We start from the raw sequence: 27751 nt of genomic DNA on the forward strand, positions 1-27751 counted from the left end.
TGCTCCCCAAATAGGCTTAGCATAAAATCTTAAAAGACAATTTTGGAAAGATATGGATAGTTTTTTACAAGGGATACCGACATCTGAAAAGACATTCATAGGAGCTGATTTGAATGGACACATCGGAAAGGATAATATAGCCTATGAGAGGCTACATGGAAACCATGGATATGAAGATAAAAATGGGGCCAGTGATATAATCTTAGATTTTTCCATGTCTTATGATTTGGTTATATTGAATACTTGCTTTATAAAAACAACGAACACTTAATAACTTTCAAGAGTGGGCATAATAAAAGCCAAATATATTTCTTCGCTAAAGATCTTGTACTTTAAACAGTGAAAAGTTTATACAATAACATCCAATCTCAAAAGGTAAAAATAATTTTGACCACCATAATAGCAACCATCCCAACCACCACCACTACACTACATTCTTGCTACTCTTCTATCATCTTTGTTGTCTTTTACATTGTTGTCATCATGAATCTCTACCAATGAGAGAAAATATTCCTATATCATTTCTATAGAAAACAAACCAAAAGAAAAAAGAAAAGTAGCACTTCTTCTGTTGAGCGAATTTTGAAAACTAAAAGCTAACAGAATCCATATTATGATGAAATAGACAGTCAAAACAACATGTAAGTTAACAATCATAAAAATACCAGAAAGAAGCATAAAAAAACTAGATAGCGAAGAAAATTGAAAAGGAAAGGCTTATTTTCTCTCTTACAGCTTGCTCAGAAGCACCAATATACTTATTCAGCAGCTCAGGTCCTTTTACTGATATAAATCTTAGTGAACAAGCAGCAGCAGCAGCACCAACAATGTGTGTCTTCCCACAACCTGGAGGGCCATATAACAGCACATTTGACCTCAGCCTAAGAGGAGCTTGGGCAAAGATTCTTGGAAACTTTGAAGGTAATTCAATCATCTGAAATTAAAACACAGAAAATGAGGATAGAAAATAAGAAGAATACTTTGCATCAAACAAAGGACAATTAGTGGGCATATAAATTGCAAGGCATCATAGGATGAAGATAGGGTACTGCAAAGGCACAAAAAAAGTTACTAAAATTTTGCAACCTTCTACAGTCCAAACACTAATTTGATTTGAACCATCTAAAAGTTGCTCAAGAAGTCCCCACCATGTTCTTAGCATTTGACCCTAGAACACAACTTATATTATATTGGGATCATGAAAAACTGAAGCAGGGGGCATTTTTAATAATTGCAGAGCCATATAACTGTATAAATATAATTTATATACATAGTTGTGAATTTGAGGGATCTGATTCAATAGCCAGGGGAGCATTAATGAAGAGAAAAGTAATACGAGAGAGAGAGAGAGAGAGAGAGAGAGAAACAATTGCCAAGAGAAAATCACACTCGAAGACCAGCTGTATCCCTGAATAAAATATGTTTGAGAACAAAAAAGGCTCTAACCAATAAAAAAAAGTACAGCTCGATAGTGAACTAATACTACTCTAATATACCCTCTTAAGTTGGGTGTATAAATATCTCCAAACCCCAACTTAGTACAAGCAGCAGTGGCAGCAGGTCTAAACATAGCCTTTTGAACAAATTTCCTCATTACAAGACTTTCCAAACAGAGTAGTCACAATGTTCTTCATGGCAACATTTTTTTCTCACAATATGATAGCCAATCCTCTCATGAAACACATGATTACTTGCAATATAGACGGCAACATTATTATTACTAAAAAACAAAGAATTAAGCTTTGTCACCAAACTTCTGATTTATGACAATAGAGACTTCACCTATATTAACTCACTAAGAGTATGGGACAACTTTGTATTATACTTCAGCACAACACCTCACAATTGTATTCCATTTCTTACTACACCAAGTAACAAGATTACAGCTCACAAACAAATAGTACTGAATAATAAACCTCAAACTTCGACTGAAGCAGATCAATTGGTGTTAAGAGTATCTTAAAATATCAAAGCTCCTATCACACCTGTACAATGTCCCTTAACAGGAGTGCTGTTGAGGTACTGAATGATCCTACACAGTATTGCTTTTTGTCTGATTCGGATTCTCCACAATTTGGCTAACCACACCGCTACCAAAGCATGTCATGTCTAGTACTTCAATAAATAAGTTTTCCAACCAATTTCCTATACCAAAACCTGTATATTAATTCTAGTCAATCATCCCTGGATAACTTCAAATTCGGATCAATGGGAGTAAGTTATAGTTTAGCTCCCCAGCGTACAGTCTGAACAAGTCTAAAGTGTATTTTTGATGAGCCAAGATTAATCCTTAATCACTACTGAGAAAAATAATAATGAGTGCCCATCTTGATCCACAATTCCTTGAGAGTCACTGCCTGTGATGATGATATCATCACCATAAACCATCCAAATCACACCTATCTCCACCATGCCAAACAAATATGATCATAATAGAATCGTATAAACAGAAAAGTAGAAACTGCCATGCTGAATTTGTCAAACTGGGGGTATTGACCAAGCCCATAAATGGCCTTATGCAATTTACAAACCTCCCCCCCTCCCCCTGGGCAATAAAAGAAAGATGAAGTACATAAATATTGTAAGCATAAGTGAGCAAAGATTTTTTAAGTACAAGTTTTGGTACATTTTTACGATCAATGAACAAATTCAAGTAGAACTGAAGTGGATCTCTAGATGAACTAAAATGTTGTTTAGGATTGAACAGAGAGATGCATGGCTGTACTGAGATAGCTAAGGATTAAAGAGAACTTGAATAGTTTCTTCGGAGAAGTAGCAGGCATATCATTGAAAGAAAAGGTCAAAAGTAAATGTATAGGGATGAGGGTTAGAACAAGGAAATCGACACCAGAATATCCTCAAAAAATAAGGTGTTTCCTTGGAAAAGATCATCACATCTATGTTTATGAATTTGAGGATCATAATACCTATAGCCTTTGGTGCTAGAATATCCAACAAGTACACATTTAATAACACATTTCCAAATCTCAAGTCTTCTTTGGTTCCCTTGTGCGATCTCCTTTATTTGGCTTCAAAGGAGGATCTATTCTGAAAGGAACCCAAGGACCCTATGTCAAAGCTCCAAAACTTATGCTAGTTATTCAGTATGTGGGGGTCGGAATTAGATTAAAAATCGTAGGTGGCAGCAAGAAGTTTAAACATTATATTGCCAAGTGTAGTACAAATGTTAACTTAGACCACTTGTGTCATGGACTGAACACTTTACACCATGTGAAGGGTTGTGTGCACTAGTCATAGCACACAAGATTAACTAGTAAAAACCACAGATATACAGCACATTCACAAGCATTGAACACACAAAAGAAGTAAATATGAGACTCATGTGATAAACAACAAAACAGAGTAATCCATCCTATTATAGGCAAAATGTGCTTTCAGAAGGAGACAAGTAGGCTAAACACATTTATAATGGCTAGTGAGTTTTACAATGATTGATGAGCACTCACCCTCCCCTAAAGAGCTTTCTATACAATTCTAGCTCTAGCACAAAGAAACATTAATATGCACAAAGAGTCAAACTCCCCTTTTTCCCAAGCATGCCACACAACTTAAAAGACAAACCCTACACTACTATTTACAAGATTATCCACCAAATGAGCATAGGACAAGAAAGTCATGGGCAAGCGTAAGGCCCTAAATACGTCTGGCTTGTGAAATTCTTCCCCACTTGTATGGTCTATGTCCTTATAAACTTTGAGGCTAAGTACTATTGAACTTGACCCACAAATGCATGCATGTCTTTTGCTAACATTTAAATGATTTCTCCATCTTTGAGTCTATTCCAATTCACTAAGAACTTGTGTCCTTGTTGCCTAGATGATGTGAACTCTCGATCTTTGAAGATCTCTTGGGTCGATTTACTAGGTGTTCAAAGGTTCTCTAGTTGATTCATTTTGGGTTGCATCTTTAGAGTCAATGCAGAATGGCTTGAGGCTAACATGAAACACATGGTACACATTCATCCAAGATGGGCTAGTCATAGATATTTGCTAAGCAGTCTCCTAACTCAACCCTGCAACAACGTGATCTATTCTAGATGGAGTTTATGAAGATCTCACATTGTAGTGCAATGGTATTCTCCCTTGATTCACGACTTTTTGCAACCACTTGGTAGCTTTCTTCAGGTAGGCTTGGGCAATCTTTGCAATTTGTCTCCTTTATTTGATGAGGATAAACACTCTTAAGATCTTTCTTCTTACGTGTGAGGTAATAGCAGTAGTTGGCATGTACCAAGCTCAAAAGGAAATTGTGGGTTGTTGAGCTCTTTTGGGAATTGAAACAAAAGTGAATAACTGCATCCAATTCCTGTGGTTGGCGTTGATGAAATGGTGGAAATACTCCTTTAGTAGCTTATTGAATCTCTTCATTTGAGTTATAGCTCGAGATGTAACGTTGCGAACCAAGGATTTAGAAAAATTCTAACCAGAGGTTTCCTATGAGTCTTGGAACACCCAAATATGTCACAATCTGCTTGAAAAATAGTTGTGATAGCTCCTACTCAGCAATACATCAATGGTAGTACGAAAGTTTCATGCTTTGAAAACCTGTTTATAACCATGAGTATATACCCTATATCCCAAACTCCGGGCTATTTGGTTATCAAGTCAAGTGACACTTTCCCACTATCTCTATCAATAAGGGCTCCAATAGCATTTCAATCTTCTTTTGTCTAACCTTGTCTTGCTAGTAAGACCAGTTTGAGAATAGTCAACCACTTTATCTTGCATTTGTGACAAATAGTACATTTGCTTCAAAAATGCCAAGGACCATAGCCATCCTAGGTGGCAGGCCCATATGGTATCATGAAACTCATGCAACATCTTCCAAGAGTAACCAACTTGAGGATCAAAGAATTGATTTCCATGTGTCTATAGAAAGCCATCCTCTAACTAGAATTGGCACGCTTTGCCTATTCCACCAATTTCATGAGACTTTGGGCCATTGGGTCTTTGATAAGGTTATTCTTAACGTGCTTTTGCATGTCATAGTAACCTTATTGTTAAGTGTGTTATCATTTGGAGGGCCGCGTTCGCAAGCTCAGCCTCATCACTCATTGCATATGTGACTGGATTCATTAGCCCCACCTTTTGCTCAATCCTGCCAACAAGTATGCGCATGGCATAATATACAACTTAAACCATGCAAAGGTGATCCTTTGTTAGAAAAGGGGATCTAGAAAAAGACATTGGAACCACCCTAGCCTCCTATAAGAATTCCATCCCAAGTATCACTCAAAAATCATCCATAATAGTCGTAAAATTTGTATGTCCCTCCCATGGACCAAGCTTCACTATCAAATGCTTGGCCACTCCCATGTAAGGGTGCTTGCTTACAACTTTCATGCGTCTTAAGTATTTATCAATCTCCTAGTTGAGTCTCTACGCTGCATCTTGTGAGATAAAGTTGTGGATAGCCCTGATATCAACCATGGCATGAGTGATCTTCCCGTTGGTCCATGAATCCACAAACATTAAACCTTTAACTTGAGTAATCTTGGGTTCTTTCTTTGCCTCTCTAATGCATTGCGTAGTTACGTTGCATCCATCCTTGACCTTTCCTCCTCATCCTCATCTTGTCCTTGCGACTCCATAACAATAGATGCTTGCAAGGCATTGAGCATTGAATTGGAAGGGTAATCAAGGTGAAGGCCTCGACATAAGAAGAACATAATCTTTGCCCTTATCATCGAACGTGTTGGATAATGCTTTGGTGTTGGCTCCACTCTTTGGTTTGCCCTTTTTGAAGGAGTTTCCAATATTTCCACCTAATGAACTACTCCCCTTAAGTGTAGGGGAGGTTCTTCAACATAATCACTCAAGCATTCCATAGTTGCATGTGTAGTATACAAGTCTCGAACCCTTGACTGATGAATTTCAACCATTGCACATGTTTCCAAACTTTCAACAAAATAGAATAGCCTGTCTTCTTTGACATGCCCCAAATATCCAACATAGAAGTAGAGAATTGCTTCAAATATTCTTTTACGATCCCAGTGTGCATAGGTCTTGTAAGTTGTGCTAAGCATTATACTCAATGTTCTCAATATATATATATTTGGACCTTAAGCTTTTTTTCTCAAGTCTTCCCAAGTATCATTTGTACACATACCATTTTGAATTTCATTGTACTTGCTGTTTGGAACCACTTATGAGAAAGAACTTTTTTAAGCAAGTGCCAAATCAAGTCTTAAATATAACAAGTGCTAAAACTTATAATTGGTGTTAGTTGTGTTGAAAAATAAGTGCTAATAAGTGCTAATGAAATAAGTGTCATTTTGATCCTAACTTTGATTATAAGCACTGTATAAATTTAAAGTGCTGAATTTAATAAATATATATTATTTTCAATATATATATCATAATGAGTAAAAAAATAATATATAATTATTAAACTATGAAAAATAATATTATTAAAAATAAAAAAAAATTAATTAACATTTCTTTATTAAAGTTTTTTTTGTTACCATTATCAATATTTTTAATTAACAATTTAATTAATATATATTAATTGACATTTTTAATTGCAATTTTTAATATTTTATATTAAATATATTATTATTATTTTGTACTTTATATTTTTAATTAACATTATTAGTATTTTCTAATAACAATCTAGTTTCTCATCCTAGATCTAAGAGACCGAAGGGTGGAGGAGGAGGAGGGAGCTGAGCATGGAGGAGGAAGTCAGTAAGGGTGGGTGAGGATGGAGCAGGAGAAGACAACGGCAACACAAGGAGAAGGAACCAGCGAGGGTGGAGGAGGCAGCAGAGGTGGCGGAAGTGTGCACACCATCAAAGAGAGGAGGAGAGAGGAAGAGAGAGAGATAGAAAAGGGAGGAACTTTCTCAAATTGGATTGGGTTGCTTGACAGCAGCAATGGTGGCCAACATTGGCGGCAGTGAAGCCCACATGTGCGTAGATCAGCAGCTGCATAGTCAAGGAGTAGGCTTGGGGAGGGAGGGAAGGAGAGAGAGGAGAGAAAAAAGAGAAAAATTACAAACATGTCAAGTTTCATTTAAAATTAGCAGAACTGCCACCGCCTAGAACAGTGCCCCTTTTAAGTGACCAAAAAGCCATCACCTATTGCTTCTCAAAATTCATTAAAAAGTGGTCCTAAAAAAACACTCTTTAAAATAAATTACCTGCTATAGTGCAAGCCAAACACCATTTCTTTTATAAAAGTACTTATTTTAAGTGACAATTGCTATAAGAACTTTTTTTTTAAGTCCTCCAAATCGGGCGCTTGTATGCCACCGTAGTATAGCATCCCATGTTGGCCCTAACCGCCTGAAAGTATTGTTGCATGTCAAACAGGAAGTTTCTGTACCTTCCTCTATGATATTCTACCCTCTTAAAACTGGCATCTTTGAGAGCATGAACCAGAAAGTTCGACTGGATGGTAAGCTAACACATCTTATGTTGTAAAGCTTCCACCATACCATGGAAAAATATGATGAAAATTTACACTTTTGGAATCCCTCCAGTTCACCAACGTGGTCTGTAAGTTGGGCCATTTTTATAGTCACCTCATTGATGGTCTCGATATGCGATTCTAGCACATCAAGTCTCTCCATATTAGAACATGACATGGTTCTCCCATTGATGCTTCACACGTTCACACAATCACACAATCCTAAGGAAAAAGAATCACAAAGCAAGAAAACGATCTCTAATATCAACTATCACCTCCTGAATACTGGACAACGTATGAAGCGCTGTGCCTTACTAGTTGTAGCACACAAGGTTAACTAGTCAACCAAAAGTTAATAGCGGATACACAACATAAGCATGTTTTCATAGGCATCAAATACAAAATAACGATAAGAGATAAGCTGCATGTAATCAAGAAGTAAACATGAGAGCATGGTACCCATTCATTTATCACTGCTGCTTCTGTTAAGATATATGATCTAGTAGCTTTACCTTGTATGCCTTTGGATCATGAAATTGTGTGTGCAGCCCACTTGCAGCAGAAATTATTGCTTGTGGGATCTCTAAACATGTTCCTTGAAAATTAAGGATACCAAACTGATTACTATGTGCATGCCACGAACAAGTTCAATTTTGATGTAATCCTAGGCATGGACTAGTTTTCTCATAATACTACAGATGATTGCTGTAGAAAAAGGATAGGTTATTTGGCTATAGTCCTTGACTTCAAGTAGAAACCAAGTAGTTGGAGGTATAGTGAGAGGATATTCTGCAAGCATTCCCAGATGACTATCTGGGGTTACCAACAGATCTGGAAATTGAGTTGATCATCAACTGGGTTCTTAACGCTGACTATCTCTAATGCCCAAAAAGTAAAGGAGTTAAAAGGAACAATGTCAAGATATTCTTAAAAAGGGCTTTATTATGATATTCTCGATAAGGGCTTCATTATGTAAATTGTTTCTCCCAAAGTTAACAAAAACCACTTAACACCCTAGCAAACCATGCATTGGCCAAAACATGGAACATTTTCGTTTCGGAATGTTAAATCTAACAATCCAAAGTTTTAATTTAATATTTTTCACATAACATAACTCTTTATTAGTTAAAAATTTGGAATCATCACACTTTAACACTATTTTTGTCATTATTAATCTATCTCTCAACAGAAAATCATGTAGAAACACATCTCCTCTCCAAAATATACAAGTTCCATAACACTTTTTTCACCTATATATATATATATATATATATATATATATTTATGTAAACCCCTAAAATCCACACTTTAAAGCATGTGCTGTACTGTGATATTGTTCCTGTTCTAGGTAACATTGTTTCTCCATTGTCAATTTTGTTCCTGAAGAAGAAAGAAGGCACTATAAGGTTGTGTATTGATTATGAGAGCTGAATAACTTCACAAATCAAGAACATACACCCTTTACTAAGGAGATATGATCATTTGATTGCATGCAAGCTTCAAAACCTTCACTCTGGATAGGACCAACTGAAGATAAAGCTAAGGATGTGCTCAAGGCTGCCTTTCATACATGTTATGGGCACTATGAGATTGGTTGACGTCACTTGGGCTTACTAATGCCTCAACCCCAGCTTCTTTCATAGATTTTATAAATATGGTATTTAAGCCCTTCTTAGACAGATTAATAGTTATATACATTATGTGTTGGTATACTCTCTACTAGCCTGACACTAAGAGGACATGAGGAACACTTGAGCATTATCTTAGGGATTTTGAAACACAAGAAATCGTTTGCCAAGGTGAGTAAATTTGAGCTTTGGCTGGATAAAGTGGCTTTCTTTGGCCACATGTCTAGAAGGATTGGATTTTTGTGGATTAACCAAGGTTGAAGCTTTCACTGAATGGAGACAACCAATAGTCTTAAAGAGATCTGTAGTTTTCTTGGGATTAGCAAGTTACTGCAAACGTTTCGTAGAGGGCTTCTTTAGCATTGTTGGATCTTTGACTCTGTTGACTCGGAAAGGGACAAGTTAGTGCGAACAAAGGTTCCAAGAGTTGAAGGGAAGTTTGGTGTCTACTCGCATCCCAATTCTAGCTTCTAGTGATGGCAGCTTCACTATTAGGACAATAATCTTTGCCATGAAGATTTGGAGGCATTACTTGCATGGAATGTCATTTGAGATCTCTATTCATTATGAGAGTTGGAAATACATTTTCACCCGGACGGAGTTAAATGTAAGGTAGAGGAGAAGGTCACAGTTACTAAAGGACTAGCATCGAGGAAAAGCTAACACCTTGGCATTTGCAAATGCTTTAAGTAGGGGTAATATTGCTACACTGATTAATTTTGAAAGGCATATTTTGGAGGATTTGAGGAGGCTAGGCCTTGGTGTGCATTTTTTACCTTCTAATTTGGCTAATTTATAGGTCCAACCACCTTTGATTGAGAAGACTAAGGCTACTTTGGTGAATGATGCCCAACTTCAAAAGACTCAACGCGTTGAAGCTTGTTTGCAGCCATAGTTCAACATTTGGATTATTGACGTATGCTAACAGGCTTGTTCTAGAAGGAAACCACTAAAGAAGCTCATTATACTGGTTACACAGCCATTCTATGGCCTCAAAGATGTTTAGAGACCTAAGAGATAACTTTTGACAGAATATTATGAAGAGAGAATAGCTCATTTAGTGGTGCTATGTTTGACAATCCAGCAGGTTAAAAATTGAGCACAAAAGACCAGCAGGACTTTTGCAACTTCTCCCCACTGTGAAGGGGAAGTGGAAGCATAGCAGTAGCACTATGAATTTTGTCTGATTTTCTTTGAACCCCTAACAGTATGATGCCATGTGGGTAATTGACCAAGGCTCAGTTTGCCCCATCACATTAGCTGCAACCACAAAAGAATAGTGTCATTGTGTCATTTTCCCTCATTGATTCATCATTTTTGAATCATGAGATGAGGGATCCTGCACCAAATACTCGTTACGTTATTAGTTAATAATCTTAGCGATTGGCTCTTAACCACTAAGAACTACGTAGAGCAGTTTAATTATTGTGGATGTCTCATCACAGTAATTGTGATGGAGAACCTAGAAATCAATCACTGATCCAACTTCCCGCAATAAGCGCAACCCTTGTGTTTAGTTGCCGCCATTTAGTAGATAATTTTGTTGGAACATTTTGCTTTCCAAATTGCTGTCCGAAGGAATTTAGCTCCTCCTGCCTCCCCTTTCTTTTTTATCTGCGAGTAGTAATACTAACTGAGAAGCTTTCATTATTTTAGTGAATCCAGATAATTTGATCCTCGCACTTCCCATTCACCTCACCATCATTTAGACTTCAATAGATTCAAGCATTCTTCCATTTATGCCTCGAAAAAATTCCTCATAAACCTCAAATCCCCCAGTCCCACCTTATTTGATCTCTGTCACTAAACAGCCACTGTATGTCTGTTTGTCAAATTTCTACATGTAGCCAGACAAAGAGCCTTCAAAATTGGCTTTCAGGGGGGTTGGTTCGCACCAAAAATCATTCCAAAAGAACACCTTGAGACTATCACCAATCTCAACAGAAATACCATTGGGAAACTTCTCCTACCTGCTGCCCACAAAACATTGTGGCCTTATGCATATTATACCCCATTGCCTTTTCTCCAGAAGTATGTTCTCCCTTAGAGATACAATTATCACTTCCAAGTCCAAAACACCCAAACCTCCCAAACAATTAAGGTAGTGTCACAATTCTCCATCTTAGCAGATTGTACTTGAAGATATCTTCCCCAATTCCCCAAAAACCTTCTTTGAATGCTTTCAATTCTTTTCAAAATCGAAGGTAGGGTTAAGTTAGTTATAGTGCTTGCCTCTAATCGGTCTCAATAATCACCCTTTTGAAAGCAAATGACATTTCCAACCTGCTAGCTTCTCACATTTTTCAATCACAGGCCCCCACATTCTTTCATACTTCAAAATTTTCATTCAAACACCCCAGAACATCTGTAGCTTCTGACCATTCCATCCCCTTTCCAGAGCAGTCATAAACCTTTTTCCCTATTCATTTTTGTACCAAACAATATTTGAAAGGCAAGAATAACGCATCTGAGATTTAAAGTTTGATCTCCTCTGCATTATAAAATAGCCTCAACTTGAATTCCCTATTCTACTTGCATAGTAGGATGTCATAGAAGGACGTTTCCATGCGTGATCCAGAATTCCTTAACCATACAGTTCAAACCAATCAAACAGTTCCCTGGGGCTAGTTATCTTGTTTACCTTCCCAAATTAATTGCAAGCATAGTGGAATTGATTTAGTGGCTTTGATTGGAAGATTGAAACTTGTCCAAAAGCAGACTCAACTGTATAATGTCTTACTTTGGAGACAAAAGAAATTTAGAACAATGTGCAGATAGTTTATTTTTCAGTCTTGAGGCATAAAAATTGCATATAAGAAAACATTTTAAAAGGAAAAATAATCTTGAGGCTGAAGGTCAGCACAAAGTGGGTTAAAGAAGAAAACTATATAGGTCCAAATGCTTCCAATAGATGTTTAATGACAGAAAGAAGAAGATGCACATAAAATCTCAGGCAGTCGAAACCACAGCATTGGTGCATGGATCTTCTGCATAGGTGATGTGCCAATGACAAATCTTTTATTGTATTTATTTTTTTAATTTTATAAAACAGAAAAAGAAGAACTATAAAGAGAATAAGAGATATAAAGGGCATCTCTTCGACAAACAATACTTACAAAGGGAGCGAGAGATATACATGACATCTTCCAAGGGAGGAAAAGTAGCATAAAAGCACACTTCCAATCACATTGCAAATCACCCATAGAAATACCATCACCTTATGTTTGAGAAAGGCCTTGGATTTGGATTTGGGTGGATTTGGACAAAATGTAATACAAAATTGTATTAAATTTTGTCCAAATCCACCCAAATCCAAATCCAAAGCCTGAATCCATGCTCCCAAATGCAACGTCAAAGAAAAAATGAAGAGAAAGCCCTTCAATGATGCCCAGAAATCAACATACCAAAGTAGGTGGAGTGAGCAGATACAAACATATTCTGTCATGCTTTCATTCCATGACACCTGAAAAAAAGCAAAGCATACAATGCTACAACATTTTTTTTTCTCTACCCAAAGCCCCCAAAATTTTATCTTCATAAGACCACCTATGATAACTGGACAAATCCACAACTCACCAAAAAAATTAAATGGACTAATCCAAAGCAATCTAGCAGTTTTCACTAAGCACTTTATGAGGCTACCTCACCTGCAACAAATCATTGTCATTAATTATGTCAAGAACCAAAGTCCAAGTCACAGCCTTGACTTCTTGAGGAACTTTCTTCCAAAATAACTTTGTTAAAGGGAAACAGTGGGAAGCTTTCAATAAATGTGAACTAGAAGATTTACAAGAAAAATAACAATCCCCCCCCCCCCCCCAACCAAATTCTAGCCTCAGATCCAGAGTAAGAGGTCTAGGAAGCAAGAGTCTGACTAGGAGAGCAAACTTGTGGATTTGCCTCTCATTAAGATTCCTAAAGAAATGGAAATATCATGAAATGGATACCTGCCCACTCCTCCTTCCCTTTTCTCTCTCTAATGAATAGAAGGAGGAAAATAAGATGCATGAAACGGATTCCCCCTCCGACATCCCATCCATTTTTCCTTTCCAATCCCTAATTCAATTCTTTAGGACCATCTCTGCAACCCCATCTTTAACACCAGCTCACAAGCCAGATAATGACAACTGCTTTTACTGCATTTTGAAAGAAGAGGGGATCTTTTGAGATCTAGCAAGGCAAGAACATTCATGCAAGATATTTCAATGAAATAATACATCAAAACACACACACACACACACACATTGTTGAAAGCACAATCTCGAATAGTTCCTGACATTCGTTAATCAAGTGGATGCTAAAAAATAAATATCAAAGTTACAATAGTATTTCAATCATAAATTTTTGCCCCATTTCTTTTCTAGACTACATAATGCACATCATAAAAGTATTGGAGTGGCAGTCACATCATACAAGAAGCTTTGTTGATACATTAGTACAACACTTAGCAGAGGGCCAGCATGAAATGCGCACCTCTCTAATAGCATTGCAGACATCAATTAGACCACCAACATCCTCCCACCCAGAGCGGCCACCATTAGAAGCAGATTTGGTGATGTCACGCATAGCAACTGGAAGGAACTTGTCCATTGCTTGTGAAAAATCATCTCTAACTAAAGTTGGCTTCCCCTGTTTTTCAGAAGCTGAAAAACAAGGCAAAAAGCGACCAATGGCAGCATGAACAGCCCTATCAATCAATATGCTCTGCAAAAAAAAAGAAGTTAGATAAGTATGTATATCATAGGGATAAGAGATAAGGAAAGGAAAAGTAAGATCCTTTCAAGGTTCATCTGATCAACAACTAGTTTCAAATAGATAGAAAATCTAAGGAAAAAAAAAAAACATCTAGAACTACAAAGATATTGGTACAATTCAAACATGGATCATTTGTATGAATAGTGTTAGCTTACAACTTTACCTAAAAGCTTAAACTGTTAGATTGTGAGCCAAAAATAAATATCAAGCTCTAACACTCCCTGCATGTGCAGCTCAATAGCACATGGACAGATAAACAAACAATGAATAACACCCATTATGGGGAATAGGATAATTTTAAACCACTACACAAGAAACGTGGGCAACAAGACTAGAATCAAAGACCTCCTGGCAAGTTAGCAAGCATGGTTCTGACACCATGTTAGATTACCACTTTACCTAAAAGTTTAAGCAATTATGTTGTCAGGCAACAATGCATATCAAGCTTTAACAAAATAAAAACAAGAAATATCAACCAAATTTATTTCACATATTTAGAAAACTATTATGACCTTTTGATTGAAGTAAACTTGCAGTATAATAGCAAGATTTGAATAAAAATCAAATCTTGTGTTCTAGTCTCATTGCCCACATTTATTATGTGGTGTTTAAAAAATTATGGTATTCCCTGTAATGGGTGTTATTTATTGTGTGTTTATCTCTCTAAGTGTTATGTACATTCAAGGGAGTGTTAAAGCTTGATATACATTGTTGGCTCACAACCAAACAGTTTAAGCTTTTAGGTGAAGTGGTAATCTAACAACATAAAAACAATAGAGCACACGGTCCAAAAGGAGGAAAGAAAAACATAAGCATAAAAGAAATTGAAAGAAGCAAAATTAAGGTTGTTAGAATCGGGATCCTACATAGGATCGTTGGAAGGGTCGGCAGGATCGGATTGTGGATCGTAAGATTCTATTCACAATGTAAAATAAATTTACATATATATATGGCAATTTTGGACAACTCTCAATAAATAATCCTAAAAACTTGGTAGTAACTTTAATAAATTAGAACAAATTTCAGGAATGTACTAGCTTGCTAGCTAGCACCTAGCAAGTTTTTCCTTCAACAATTTTGAACCTAAAATATAAAATAATCTAAAGAGCTTGAACTGCAAAGTGCTCTACAAAAGGGCAGACTGTTGCTAGCTTATTTGTTTAATAATTATAATTAAAAAGAAAGGCAAAAAGAATGAATAGAAGAAGGGAGAAGAGATTGCTAATCTTAGATTCTTAATTCAATGAATTAGTAAATTTCACAATTTTTGTTGTTTTGTCATTAGACCATAAGAACAAGAGGGAGAAGGAAGAAAAAGAAGGAAGAGGAAGAACTTTTTGTTAGTTGCAAAGAACTATATGCTCTTTGCTTTGGGAAAAAAGGTAGGTCTTTGGCTTGTCAATAGTAAGAGGAAAAAAAAAAAGCAGAAGAAAGTAAAGAACTAGAAAGATAACGCATAACTGCTACAGGCCTGCAACTTTAAGTTCTCTGCCTAACTATCTAACTCCTTATTTGTTGAAGCTCTCTGCTGATATCAAAGCTCTTAGCTAACCTCTACTATTGTTGAAAGAAGGAACAGTCTGAACCTACTGATAGACAACCTATGATTTGTCTATCAAGAACTCTAAGCTCTTAGAGAGCTTTTAGTTTGAAGGAACAGAGCTTTGAAGAGATGATTAGCTGCTTTCTTGAATTGGATTGAACAAATCCTAGAACATGCTCTTCTTTTTTTTTTTTTTTTTGATAACCTGAGGACTCCAGCCATCATCGCACCTCTTTGGACATAATGGTGCCACACCAAACACCGGGAGGTGAAAGCCGCCCGCCCATTGACGCACCCTTGGTAATTCACTAGGGTAAACTCTCAAGGGGGAATCGAACCCGTAACCTTAGGTTCACCAAAGTCACAAGTCGCCCTTATCACTTGAGCCAACGTGGCTAGACTAGAACATGCTCATTATGTTACCCTAATTTGATGCATTTAGCCAACTAGACCAAATTGTGTGTATTGCAAAAGTAAAGTGTTTAGGCCAATAAAAATATATCTTGGGCCTTTTTCGTTGGAATTCTAAACAGGAAAAATCCATATTCCATTGCAAAAGTAGGATCGGTAGGATTGCAAGTAGGATCGAGATCCTAAGATCCTAAGGTTCCAGATAAGATTCTACTGGAATCCTACTTGAGATCCGGATTGATTAGGCAAGTATGGATTGTAGGATCGTAAAATCGCATGATGTAGATCGAGATTTTGATAACCATGAACAAAATCCACTAGCATAAAAATTATTTTGGGTAGAATTTAGTGAATCTAGTGGAAAAAGGGAAGGGGACTTTGAGAAAGAGAAAGAAGCATAACTATAGAATTTGATGTCCTTACATTGCTTCACTTAACCAATGTTCTAAAAATGACTTCGCATGTTAACCCAATCAATTAATACCTTTTGAATAATTGGGTAAAATGGAAAACCTAATCACTGTGATAGGTCTCTCACTCTATTTATAATATATATCAAGTACATACAATCGAGGCCAATGATAGGTGGTGACTAAGGAGATGAATGAACATAGTGAGGCAAGTTTGGCGACAAGAGCTAATGTGTTTGATTATCCAAACCATACACCTGATTATGTCCCTTAGCAACAAGCCAGGCCTTCAATCATGGAACCATCTGGATTGACCTGCACGGTGCACGCTCAATGACAACCAACCATATATTTATCAAAAGGAAGAGGTACCAACTCCCAAGCATCATTATCTTGCAGCACATGCATCTCTTCTATCATTGCATTCCTCCACCCGGAATGGGACAAGGCTTTATAAATAGACATTGGATGACCAATAAAAGACAAAGTACTAAAAAAACAATAGTATGAGGGTGACAAGAAATCATAACAAACAAAATTAGAGATTGGATGTTGGGTAAAAGTGCATTTACCTTTTCGAACAGTAATAAGAGGATCAACCACTTGGGAAATATGATCATCTAACAAGGGAGCTAGAGGCATAGAAATGGAAGCTAGAGAAGGCTCTTGTTAGCCCACTAGGTTTCCTATTGATTTTGATGATGACAAAACAAATAAGAATTAGTGCATGTGTAATATGAATTTGTGCTCCATGAATTTATTATATGTCACTTATTTTCTTTCATGTTTATATATGAAAATCATTTTTGGTACTTGGGGCTACATACCTAACTAGAAAGCAAATGTGCCAACTTGAGTATCATATAGTAAAATGACTATATTTTTATTGAAAGCTCTAAATGTGACGAGGCCTTTTATATTTAAAAATTAACTCATAATTTTTTCAAGAACATTCAATTTGACTCTTATATATCTAGAGCTAAAATGGGTGTTTTTGTAAAAGTACACCCTATGTCTTAAGGAAAATGTCAGACTATAATTTTGTACTATTTGTGAATCTAATTCTATTTTTTATTCCACTTGAGTCCAAAAATTATAATATTATTTCATATAAAACTAGACTCATTATTCTCTCCAAAAAAATTTCATGTAGACGTTTTGGAACTATAATGTAGGATTAATAATTAAAACAATATGGTCATTCTGCACTGTCATAAAATCATAAAGTCATAATCAGATATAAGTATGCTGCAGTAAATTAGACATATCTTACTGTAGAATCTTTGAAAATATTTCATTCTTTTTTTATATGAAAGTAGACATTATGGAAATTTTAGAACGATATGACACACTTAATTTGAACAAATATTCAATTTGTTATGAATTGTACAAATCAGCCAACAGATTTTGTCCTCTATAATAAAAGCAGCTCAACATATTAGTAGTGTAGGAATTTTATCTCTTCAACAGCTGCTCCAATTGGTGTGATTCTTTTTTTCTTTTTATTTTTTTGGAAACTAGACTCTTTGATAAGTCAATATGAATTTTATAGAATTTTATTTGGTATTTATTGACCATTTGTGATTTTATAAATTATATCATCTCACCTAAAAATCATATTTTTTGTCATATCAATGATTGTTTAGCTCCAACCTTAATCACATGGAGCCAAAACCTCTGAAACATCTAGTGGGCAATTTTGGCTATAAAAGGAGTCCAATTTCAAGGAAGAAGTACAAGAGAAATTTCTATAAAGTAGTCCCCATTCTCCTCCATATTTCTAAGTGAAGTGTTTTGCTCTTACTTAAGAGAGCACTTTCTTGTAAAAGTTCTTTTCATTAGTTTTAACTCCTTCAAGTTCCAAGTCTCATTTCTTTGAGAGAGTTTGAGTTGTAAGTCTTGTGACATCAATCTGCTTAGAGATACTAAGCCACATATAATTTGTAATTTCTCATCATTGCAAGTGTTGTTTGAGCCCCAATGAGAAACTCATTTTGTATTCTAGCCCCAGTTAAAGGTTAGGTCTTTTAATTATGCTCTTGTCCTGATTGATTCGGTTGACAAAGTAGACATAGGTGCTCGTGAAGGAGACCAAACCACTATAAAAGAGTTTGAGCATTTCTCTCCCTCCTCTCTTACATTACTTATTATTTGATTGAATTAATTGCTCAATTGTGTTTGTGCATATTTCATACATTATCTTGGGTTATTAAAGCAGAAAGGGTGAGTTGTGAGTGAACATAAACTTATTATTATTTAAGCTTCTGCAATGCATTCACTAGAATATACATACTAGATTATTACTCACCAAGAGTTTGATAAAAAGATTAAGGGTCAAAAAAATTAGAAAAAGACCCAATTCACACCCCCCCCCCCCGGCGCTTCCTAAGGGACCAACAGCTCTCCTATGTTAAGTTGTTGTGTGTACACTTGCAAATTAGGACAAAACAAGCAAGGAGGACTCAAACTGGATGAAGATGTAGGAAGATTTGCTAGAGAAAATAGGTAAGGATTGGGAAGGCTATAGGCAAAGGAAGGACAAGGTCTTAAATTTCGATTTCGACTCAAATTTCGAAACTCCAAAAGTACGAAAATTTAGACGGAAATTTCGATTTCGATGTCAATTTTGATTTCGATTTGAAAAAATAACGAAAACTAGTAGTAAAGCATGAAATTATTTGTGAAACTTTACAAATGGTTAACAAACATAATAATATAAGTTTTAAGACTAATATATTACAAATTAAATACATCTATGTTTAGTATGAAGTGGAAAAGTCGTAAAATAGTATGTGCATCAAACATGCTTGTAAGATAATGTACATTAAACATATTCAGTTAATGCAAATGAAATTCATAAATCATTTAAAAATTATTTATTATACAAATATTGATAATTTAGACATGAATGGTTAAATAAAATATTACTATAAGTTTAGTTTTTCATATAATTTCAAAAGCACTTGTGATAACCTTTTGTTTCAATAAAATAAATTAAAAGATAAATTTCACTTCACTCTTAAATCTCTCATTTGAAATTCGACAAAATTTTATTGCATAGTTAAAATTTCGACAAATTTCGCTAAAATTTCAAGGTTTCGATAAATTTCAGATGATTCGTTGAAATTTCGATGGAAATTATGCAAGACGGAGATCGACCGCCATTTCAATTTCGAGGGTGATGGAAATCGGAAATTTCGACAATTTCATGGAAATTTAAGACCATGTCTTACAAAGCAATTTAGAGACTTTGTAATTTTACTACAAAATGGAAGAAAGAGAGATGGAGGGAGTAGGATTTACTGTTCCTATCCCCTTAATAGTAGTAGTGGACACATCAACAAGGGTAACTTGAGGTAGATGTTTCGCATATTGGAGAATAGAAAAGAAGTTGGTGACACATGTCACATGGTCAACAGTAGCAGAGTCGATAACCTAAACTCCTCTAAGACAATTATGAAATACATTTGGTATTTGAGCACTCTATCCCAACACACATACCACCTCAGTAGAGCAGCAGATCAGAAATACATAGTGTATAACATGTTTTTGCAACTCACCAACTCCATCCCAACACACACAAACCTCAACAACAGATGCAAACCACAAACATGCAACGAACAAATAAAAAAATACAGGAAATACCACTGTTTCGGGCCCCAATAAACCCAATAATCATTGACAAGCAGCTTTCGGAAGCATCAAACAACCATTCCTCAGGTGCCGCACATGAACAAATAAAAAACGTGAGATCTTTGGACAAAAAACATCACAAGAAACTTCTCAGGCCAGAAACATGCATGAAATTAGCTTCACATGCCAACACATGTGGTCAGCCCTGGCTGCCTTTGACTAGCGCATGAAGGCGTGTGGGAGAAGATACGGAGATGGGATTTCAGTGAGGGGCAGATTGGCAGTGTCTGTGGGTGACTGATGTTTTTGCAAAATCTATAGTGGTTTTTGTGTTCCTAAACTGGCAGTGTCGCTCAGGAACTTTTCGGTGACTGCTCTGGCTTCTAGCAGCTGCTGGCTCTTTTTCAGGGCATTGGAAATCCTTCTATGATGGTAGACATGCAGCGGATTTAAGGATTTAGGATTTGGTTTTGATGGTGGCTGTGACATTTAGGGTTTAGGTCTCAGAATCACGTTCTGATACCATCTTGAATAGTTGGGTAAAGTAGAAGACCAAATCACATTGATAGACCTCTCCCTCTATTTACAATATAGATCAAGTACATACCAGTGAACACAATACCCTTACTAATTCTCACTTATTAACATAACAATAACACATTAACAATGCTAAACTAAAATAACCATCAACAATACCAATGGACTAAAAAACATGCCATCAACTGAAAGAAAGGAGATACAGGATACATCATAAGAAGGGATTGCAACAACCAAAGAAAGTTAAAATATGCATTCTCAATATTAAAACAAATAGAACCACAAGAATTATACTCGACAGTGCTCCTGAAGCCAATATCTTGATGATATATATTTTCAATGAAATGCCTTTCTGGGAAAAATCCAACAGGTGTTGGCAGTTTTCATCAGTATAGCGGACATGAGAAGAAAGCTTCAACCTCTGGAATACAAATGGGGTAGCAAACAGGCTGCAGTGCAGCGATCATGCAGAGGATGTTGTGCAATGAAAGAATAATAAAAATAATTAAAAAAATGAAGCTATAACTAACCCAAGATAAAAGCATGGCACTACAGTGATCATTAACTTTTTAAATAAAATATAACTGTTACAAAAGAAAACGTTATTTTAATTTTGAAGCAGTCAAATACCAAGTCATATAGATCATCAATATTCTAAGCAAGATATGACTGTTACAATTGAAACAGTAATTTAACTTTCAAACAATCGAATACCAGATCATATGCATCATATCCATCACATTTAGAAGCTATATCCAACAAGATGTCATCAGAACAATGTAAGGCACGCCTCTGGATTTCATGCTTCAATATAGCACCACGTTCTGAGCCACCAAGAACAGGCAGTTGCACATGAAAGTCAAACCTTCCTGAGGAGAGTAAAATTCATGACAGCAGCATTTAGAATATAAAACCAATAGCAAAATGGCAAGCCTAGATATCATAGTTTACTTCAAATTTACTGTTCAAAATGGGCAAACCTGCAGAGCTCAAGCAACTTGGAATATTTTCTACAGATTGCACAGAGGCTATGAATGCAATTGGACCAATTCCACAAGAGCTCTTCCTCTTTTCCTGTTTAGAGCATATAGATTCTCAATAGAAAATCTTTACAATTTTCAAAAATATCCACTCATAAAAATAAAATTTATAAAGAACATATGTTGGTAAGGGTAAGATGGTCACTATGCTGTGCATGAGATATATTGAAAGTAGAGAGAGAGAGAGAGAGACCTATATTGTATTTGGCACTCTCATTACAAGAAATCTTGCCCCCATCTGTTATTTCTAACACATCCAAATCAGCTTTTAGCACAAGAGGATGCGTCCTTGATTCATCATGTAGTTCCCAAACACCAAGAATAGTAGAAGCTCTCATTTGTGCACAAGATTTGTCACAAACTATAAAAGTCCACTTATGGTCATGAAACCACAAAGAATGAAACAGGTGAAATTTCAAAATTATTTTTGCTTCGTTTTCGTATTAGTTGAATGAAACAGTAATTTATATTCTTCGATGGATTTTTTTTGGGTAGAGATGTGAATTCTAACCATGGAACTAGGGCTCATCAATGTTGATGATTAAGCACTCACGCATGTAAGAGAACGTTGATGAACTTAGTTCATTGTTATTTAATAATTGGTTACTTTGCACTGTCTTATGGGTAATGAACTTCAATGAGCTTTATAATCTTTTTACAAATCCTGTGAATATTGTTGTTATTATTGATGATCTTTGATTAGAGTGTTAATGTTGTTGAATAATTTCCATTTCAACTTTTTGTTTTTCTTATTTTCTTTTTTTGTGATTGGAAAAAAATTTTCTTATTAATTTAACCCAATGTCGAAAACTAAAATTTGGATTTTTCCTTTTCTTTTTATCATTGATGAGCTTGACAGTCTTTTTATTTCATTGCTAAATTTTCTATTAATTTAACCAAATGTTGAGTATTGAATTTTGGGCTTTTCTTTTTCCTTTTATCTTTGATGAGATTGATGATCTTTTTATTTAATTATTTTTTTCTGCATTTTGATATAGAAGGAAATTTTACTAAGAGAAGAAGAATATGAAAGGAGGATACAAAATCCTCCTAAATCAAAATGGAAAGAAGAAAAGTACATGCAAGAAAAAGAAAGAAAAATAAGGCTAACAAAGCCTTCCAATCATGCTGAAGATCTGAGAAACCAACGCTGCTAAAACAACCTGAAGAAAAAACATACAAAGAGGCAAGAGAGATAATCCTGTCCCAAATAAAATTAATAGGCATAGTTTTTTCCTAATAAATAGGATTATTTTTCCCAAGCCAAAGCAGCCAGAAAAAAATCCAAAATCGAGCACCACAATAATCTGCTCGCAACTGTACTCCCAAAACCTCTAAAAGAGCAGAAAAAAGCCTCCAAAGAACTAGAGCACACTGAACACTCTCCAAATAAGCCAATAAGCTTCTTCCACAAACTCCAGGCCATAGAGCAATGAAGAAGGAGATGAGCATGAGTCTCACCACCAGCATAACACATCACATGCACATCATGAGACAAAAGCCTTATAAGTTATAAGGTCTTTTAATCTTGAATATGTTTGTTAGTCTTAACTCTATTAAGGATAGCCATCCACACAAATACCTTAATCTTGACTGAAAATTTCTTCACCACAAATGATTAACAAGAGGAAAAAAATGAATAAGATACTAATAAAAATATTTACAAGGGAATACACCAAAGTATCCAAACAAAGAATGAATTATGTAAGAATTGTTAGATTACCACTTTACCTAAAAGCTTAACCTAGTAGGTTGTGAACCAACAATGTATATCAAGCTTTAACACTTCCATGCACGTGCAGCTTGACAGCATGTGGAGAGATAAACAGTTGATAAATAACACTCATTACAAGGAATACAATAATTATTTAAACACCACATGATAAACATGGGCAACAAGACTAGAACCTAGGACCTCCTGGCAACCAGTTCTGATACCATGTTACCACTTTACCTAAAAGCCTGAGCTATTAGGTTGTGGGCCAACAATGTATATCAAGCTTTAACAAGAAAAAAGAGATCTACATGAGAATACGCCCAGAGCATCCAAGCTACATCCCAACTGTAGGAACAGTGAAATAACTTTAACAAACTAACAAGAAAAGAAAGCTCCTCCACTTCCCTAAATCATAGAATTCCTTCGAAAATAGAAATCCTAGGAAATATAATCACATCAATAATAATAAAAAACATAGAAATAAAAGCATAATGCAAAGTAGGATGAAAAAAGGAAAGAAAAGTCAATGAAAAAAAACACTGCTTCTGAAACCAATGATCCGAACAAATTTGACAGCCATCACCCACTTTATACTATGTACATGGAAAGCAAAGAGAAAATACCTATGACATGAATTTCCAGGGGCTTGCAATGGAACCTCTAGTTCCAATGTTAGACATCTTTGACTCAAATTCATAGCAAAAAGGGCAGGGCAGCCCGGTGCACAAAGCTCCCGTGTATACGGGGTCCAGGGCAGCAATGGGTCTATAGTACGCAGCCTTACCTTGCATTTTTGCAAGAGGCTGTTTCCATGCCTCGAACCCATGAGTGACCTTCGTTTGAAAATCAAAAAAATACAAACAGTGAAAGACCTAAGAAGATTACCCACTCTAGAAGCATACCCAGTATGCCACAACACAATCTGACCCCTCACTCAATCCTTAATGTGTATGTCCCAAACATTCCTAATTAGACTCCTATAAAAAAGATTGAAGCTTTGTTTCGTGCAACAAAATATAAAATAAGCTCTCAAAGTATACCTTCGGAATGCTCAACTCTTACTCGCATCCCCTAAAACCCCTTTAAAAATTCCAAATAAGGACCCCCCCACCAAAAGAACTATCCACTATCGCCCTTAATAGAAGTTCCAACTCCTTTTCAAATCTCTTCTCTTCTCTAATATAACCCTCAAAAGAGGACTTGAGGAGCTCATATGTCCCTCAGCCCCTAATGGATCAATGGTGACAACAGCTCCTCCCCCCATCCCCTCCCTTTCTTTGAATAACAATATATATATAAAGAAACAATGAAATAATTACAACAAAAGGAGAAAAAAAGAAGCAGCATGGAATGGAGAACAAGGTATCCTCCAACATGTATATGGAAACAACAAAAGAGAAGAATAAAAAAAATCTATTAAACAGCCTTAATGACGCAAAATGATCCAATCTCAATGCAAGACTTCAAGAGGTTTGCCTCCAAAGAAAACATTTGTAGATAAATGAAGGAACACAAGAAAACCACAATGCTCCAAACCAAATCATAAGATGTATCACTCATATGTCCCTCATCCCCTAACAGATCAATGGACACAACATCCCTCCCCCATCCCCTTCCTTTCTCTGATAAAAAGAAAAAAAAAAAAAATATATATATATATATATATTATTATAAAGATATAATGAGATAATTACAACAAAAGAAAAGAAAAGAAAAGAAAGTAGCATGGAGAACAAGGTATCCTCCAACATGTACATGGAAACAATAAAAGAAAAGAAAAGAAAATCTATTAAACAGCCTTAATGAAGCAAAGGGATCCAATCTCAATGCAAGACTTAAAGCAAAATGCCTCCAAAAAAAACATTTGTAGTTAACTGAAGCAACACAAGAAAAACCACTATGCTCCAAACCAAATCATAAGATGTATCACTACTTTAAAGATTCTAGCATTCCTCTCCAACCAAACACACACTAATATAGCAACACTAGTACATCTCCACAAATTTTTAAAATTCTATTCCCTCCCGGAGATCTAAAACGAACAAGGGTAAACATATTTCTCACCAACAACTCCAAACAAGTAATTCCAGACATTCCATGAAAAAATGACAATGTAACAACAAATGTGAACAGGTCTCCACTCCTAAAACAATGGAAAACTATATCAAGTAACAGTGCCTTTTTTGGTCTTCTCTTTTGAAGCAAATCATTAGTATTACTTTGATTATAGTCCATGTAAAAGCCTTAATTTTTTAGGGAAGTGTAGCTTTCAAAAATAAAAGAGCCTAAGAAAGGATTAGCATTAAAAGGATGAATCAACTAAAGAAAGCCAGACTTATAAAAAAAGGAATCTATGACCCAAAGTCTTCTCTCTCCCAAATAAGCATGAAAAGAATCAAGCACATTCAAAGAAAAGATAATCACTCATCTTTCTCTTGTTTAAGATTCTCACAAAAATAAAAATTGAAGGAGGGCACAACCTCATGCATTAAATAAAATCATAAATCAAAGTGTCATGATAAAAATTTAAAAAAAAAAAAGGCAAAAATGTGGGGACATGCTCGCCAAAAGGGCCCCCCAACTTCCCAAAAATGAATGCTTTGCACATTGCCAACCTCATAGGCAAGTAATGCAACATCCTCATTTTCCATTAAATCTCCTTGGCAATGATTAGAACTAATATAGCATCAGCTTGCTGTAGAATTGGTAAGATACATTCATTTAAAGTAAAGTTATTAGGAAAAAAAAAAAGGCCCTCATAACAACCAATAGCAGATAAAACACCCTGAACAGATGATGGAGGCAAATAGAGAGAGAGAGAGAGAGAGAGAGAGAGAGAACTAATCTGAACAAGGACAAAAGCTAAATCTTCCTCCTTGGTTGAGATAAAGTTTGGACTTGCAGCGTCCTTCAAATGGTGAAAACACTGACCTGAGTAGATTCAGAATGACCGAACCGCTCATCATCTCCCTGTCCCTACTGGCAACATGATCCAACATCATCACTCTCTGTGTATAGAGCAAAGATATTACAGTCACACAACTGCACCTCAACAATATTTCCAGGCTTATCCACCATCTCCTCTGCATCAGCATTGAAATCCCTCAGTTTTTCAAAGATCAAGCCTTGGCCTCAAATTGGCTTTCAGCATCATTCTCATAAATCCTCAGTTTCAAGCTCCTAACCACCATTAACTTGATAATCCTCAGTACAGTAGGCCTTTTGAAGAGTTGCAAAAACAGAAATAACAGAAATAAGGTGGCAACAGAGACCTCAAATCCAGCTCCCACCCCAAAAGAAGGCTTGGAGTTGTTCTCCCTCACCCGAAAAGCCAACAACAAAATCAAGAACCTAATGCCAACCACTGCAAGCATGGGCAATCATACCAGACGACAAAAACTCAGATGCTCAGATTTGCCCTGCTGCCCTCAAAACTGGAGTTCAATTTCAGTGCCACATCTACATGTTTCCTGCCCAAACTGCAAGCATCACAACAGTTCTGATATTCTATCCCTTCTAAACTTACAGTGGTTGTGTTTTAATTTTTGGATATAATTTTAACTATGTATTGTTTTGTGATTGCTCAAATTTTAGCTGTTTTTTTTTTTTTTTTTTTTTTTGTATAAATAACATAAAACAAAAAGAACAAAAGCATTGACCAGCCTTTAAAAAAAAAAAATATTCTGAGGGTTTTCAAAACTTCCCTAACTGGTGGGGATGTGGTGTTGGGTTGGCCATCGATTTATTTGTCAATTCCATATGGAAGGTAGGCCTCGTTTTTCAGCCTTTTGGGATCTGGTGGTGTCTACATTTGCTAAGCAGTATGAGTGGAAAGGAGCGATGTTTTCCTTAGGTAGTAGAATTACTCTTCTTCAGAGCAGCCGTTCTACTATTCTACTGTTTTTTTTTTTTTTCTTTTAATCCCCTTTTAGGATTCTGGTATGGGTAACTCGTAAGTTAGAGCGGATTATGGGAGATTTCTTTAAAGAAAAATGCAATTCTTTCTTGGTAATGTGGCAACTGAAAACGTCTCTCTTGGATAAATTGTTGTGAAGGTTTCCTTTGGAGGTTAATTCTCTTTGGTTTACATATTAATAGGAGGGATGCTAATTGATGTCCATGTGAAGAAAGCTATTTTGAATCATGCACAGCGCCTAGTATCCATCATTTATGGTGGGCTATTAGAGATTCATCTGACAGTCCTTGGAGGTACATTTCTCAGGCTTATCCTTCTTTTATTCCATTCACTACATTTCAATTTGGAAGAGGGAATTAGGTTCTGGGAAGACCTTTGGCCCACCCCTCCCCCCCCGGGGGGGTTACGGCTGGGGGTCAGCTTTACCTTCTTCTTTTGCTCAGTTATATCATCTTTCTTCCCATCATAATGATGTTCTTTCCTCTTTACTTATTTTTTTGGAAAATTGCCATATTCCCCGTAGAAGTGATGCTAGGGAGTTGTCTTAGATTCTTCAGAGAAACTTCCTGTAAATCTTTCCTTTCTCATCATATGAAGGTTGGTTTGAATTTTCCTTTCTATCAGGGAGTTTGTGAGAATAAAGTTCCTTCTAAAACTAAGGTGTTTATTGCTCACCAAGAAAAAAAAAAATTAAGCTGTTTGTCTGGCTGGTAGTCCTTTGTAGAACCCTC

At 36.0% G+C, this 27751-nt stretch overlaps 1 protein-coding gene across 1 annotated transcript in view; it reads right to left on the reverse strand.

Annotated features, from left to right (window-relative positions):
* The window catches only part of LOC131160422 (peroxisomal ATPase PEX1), a 135631-nt gene that overhangs the window by 15528 nt on the left and 92352 nt on the right, over positions 1–27751 (reverse strand). Inside the window, exons 9-12 of the mRNA XM_058116091.1 lie at positions 21328–21421; positions 21062–21216; positions 13532–13762; positions 734–934 (exon numbers count right to left, since the gene is read on the reverse strand). Of these exons, the coding sequence (XP_057972074.1) occupies positions 734–934; positions 13532–13762; positions 21062–21216; positions 21328–21421 (681 nt within the window). The remainder of the gene's footprint in view (positions 1–733; positions 935–13531; positions 13763–21061; positions 21217–21327; positions 21422–27751) is intronic.

Source organism: Malania oleifera, chromosome 7, assembly GCF_029873635.1.
Source record: "Malania oleifera isolate guangnan ecotype guangnan chromosome 7, ASM2987363v1, whole genome shotgun sequence".
Classification (NCBI taxonomy): domain Eukaryota; kingdom Viridiplantae; phylum Streptophyta; class Magnoliopsida; order Santalales; family Ximeniaceae; genus Malania; species Malania oleifera.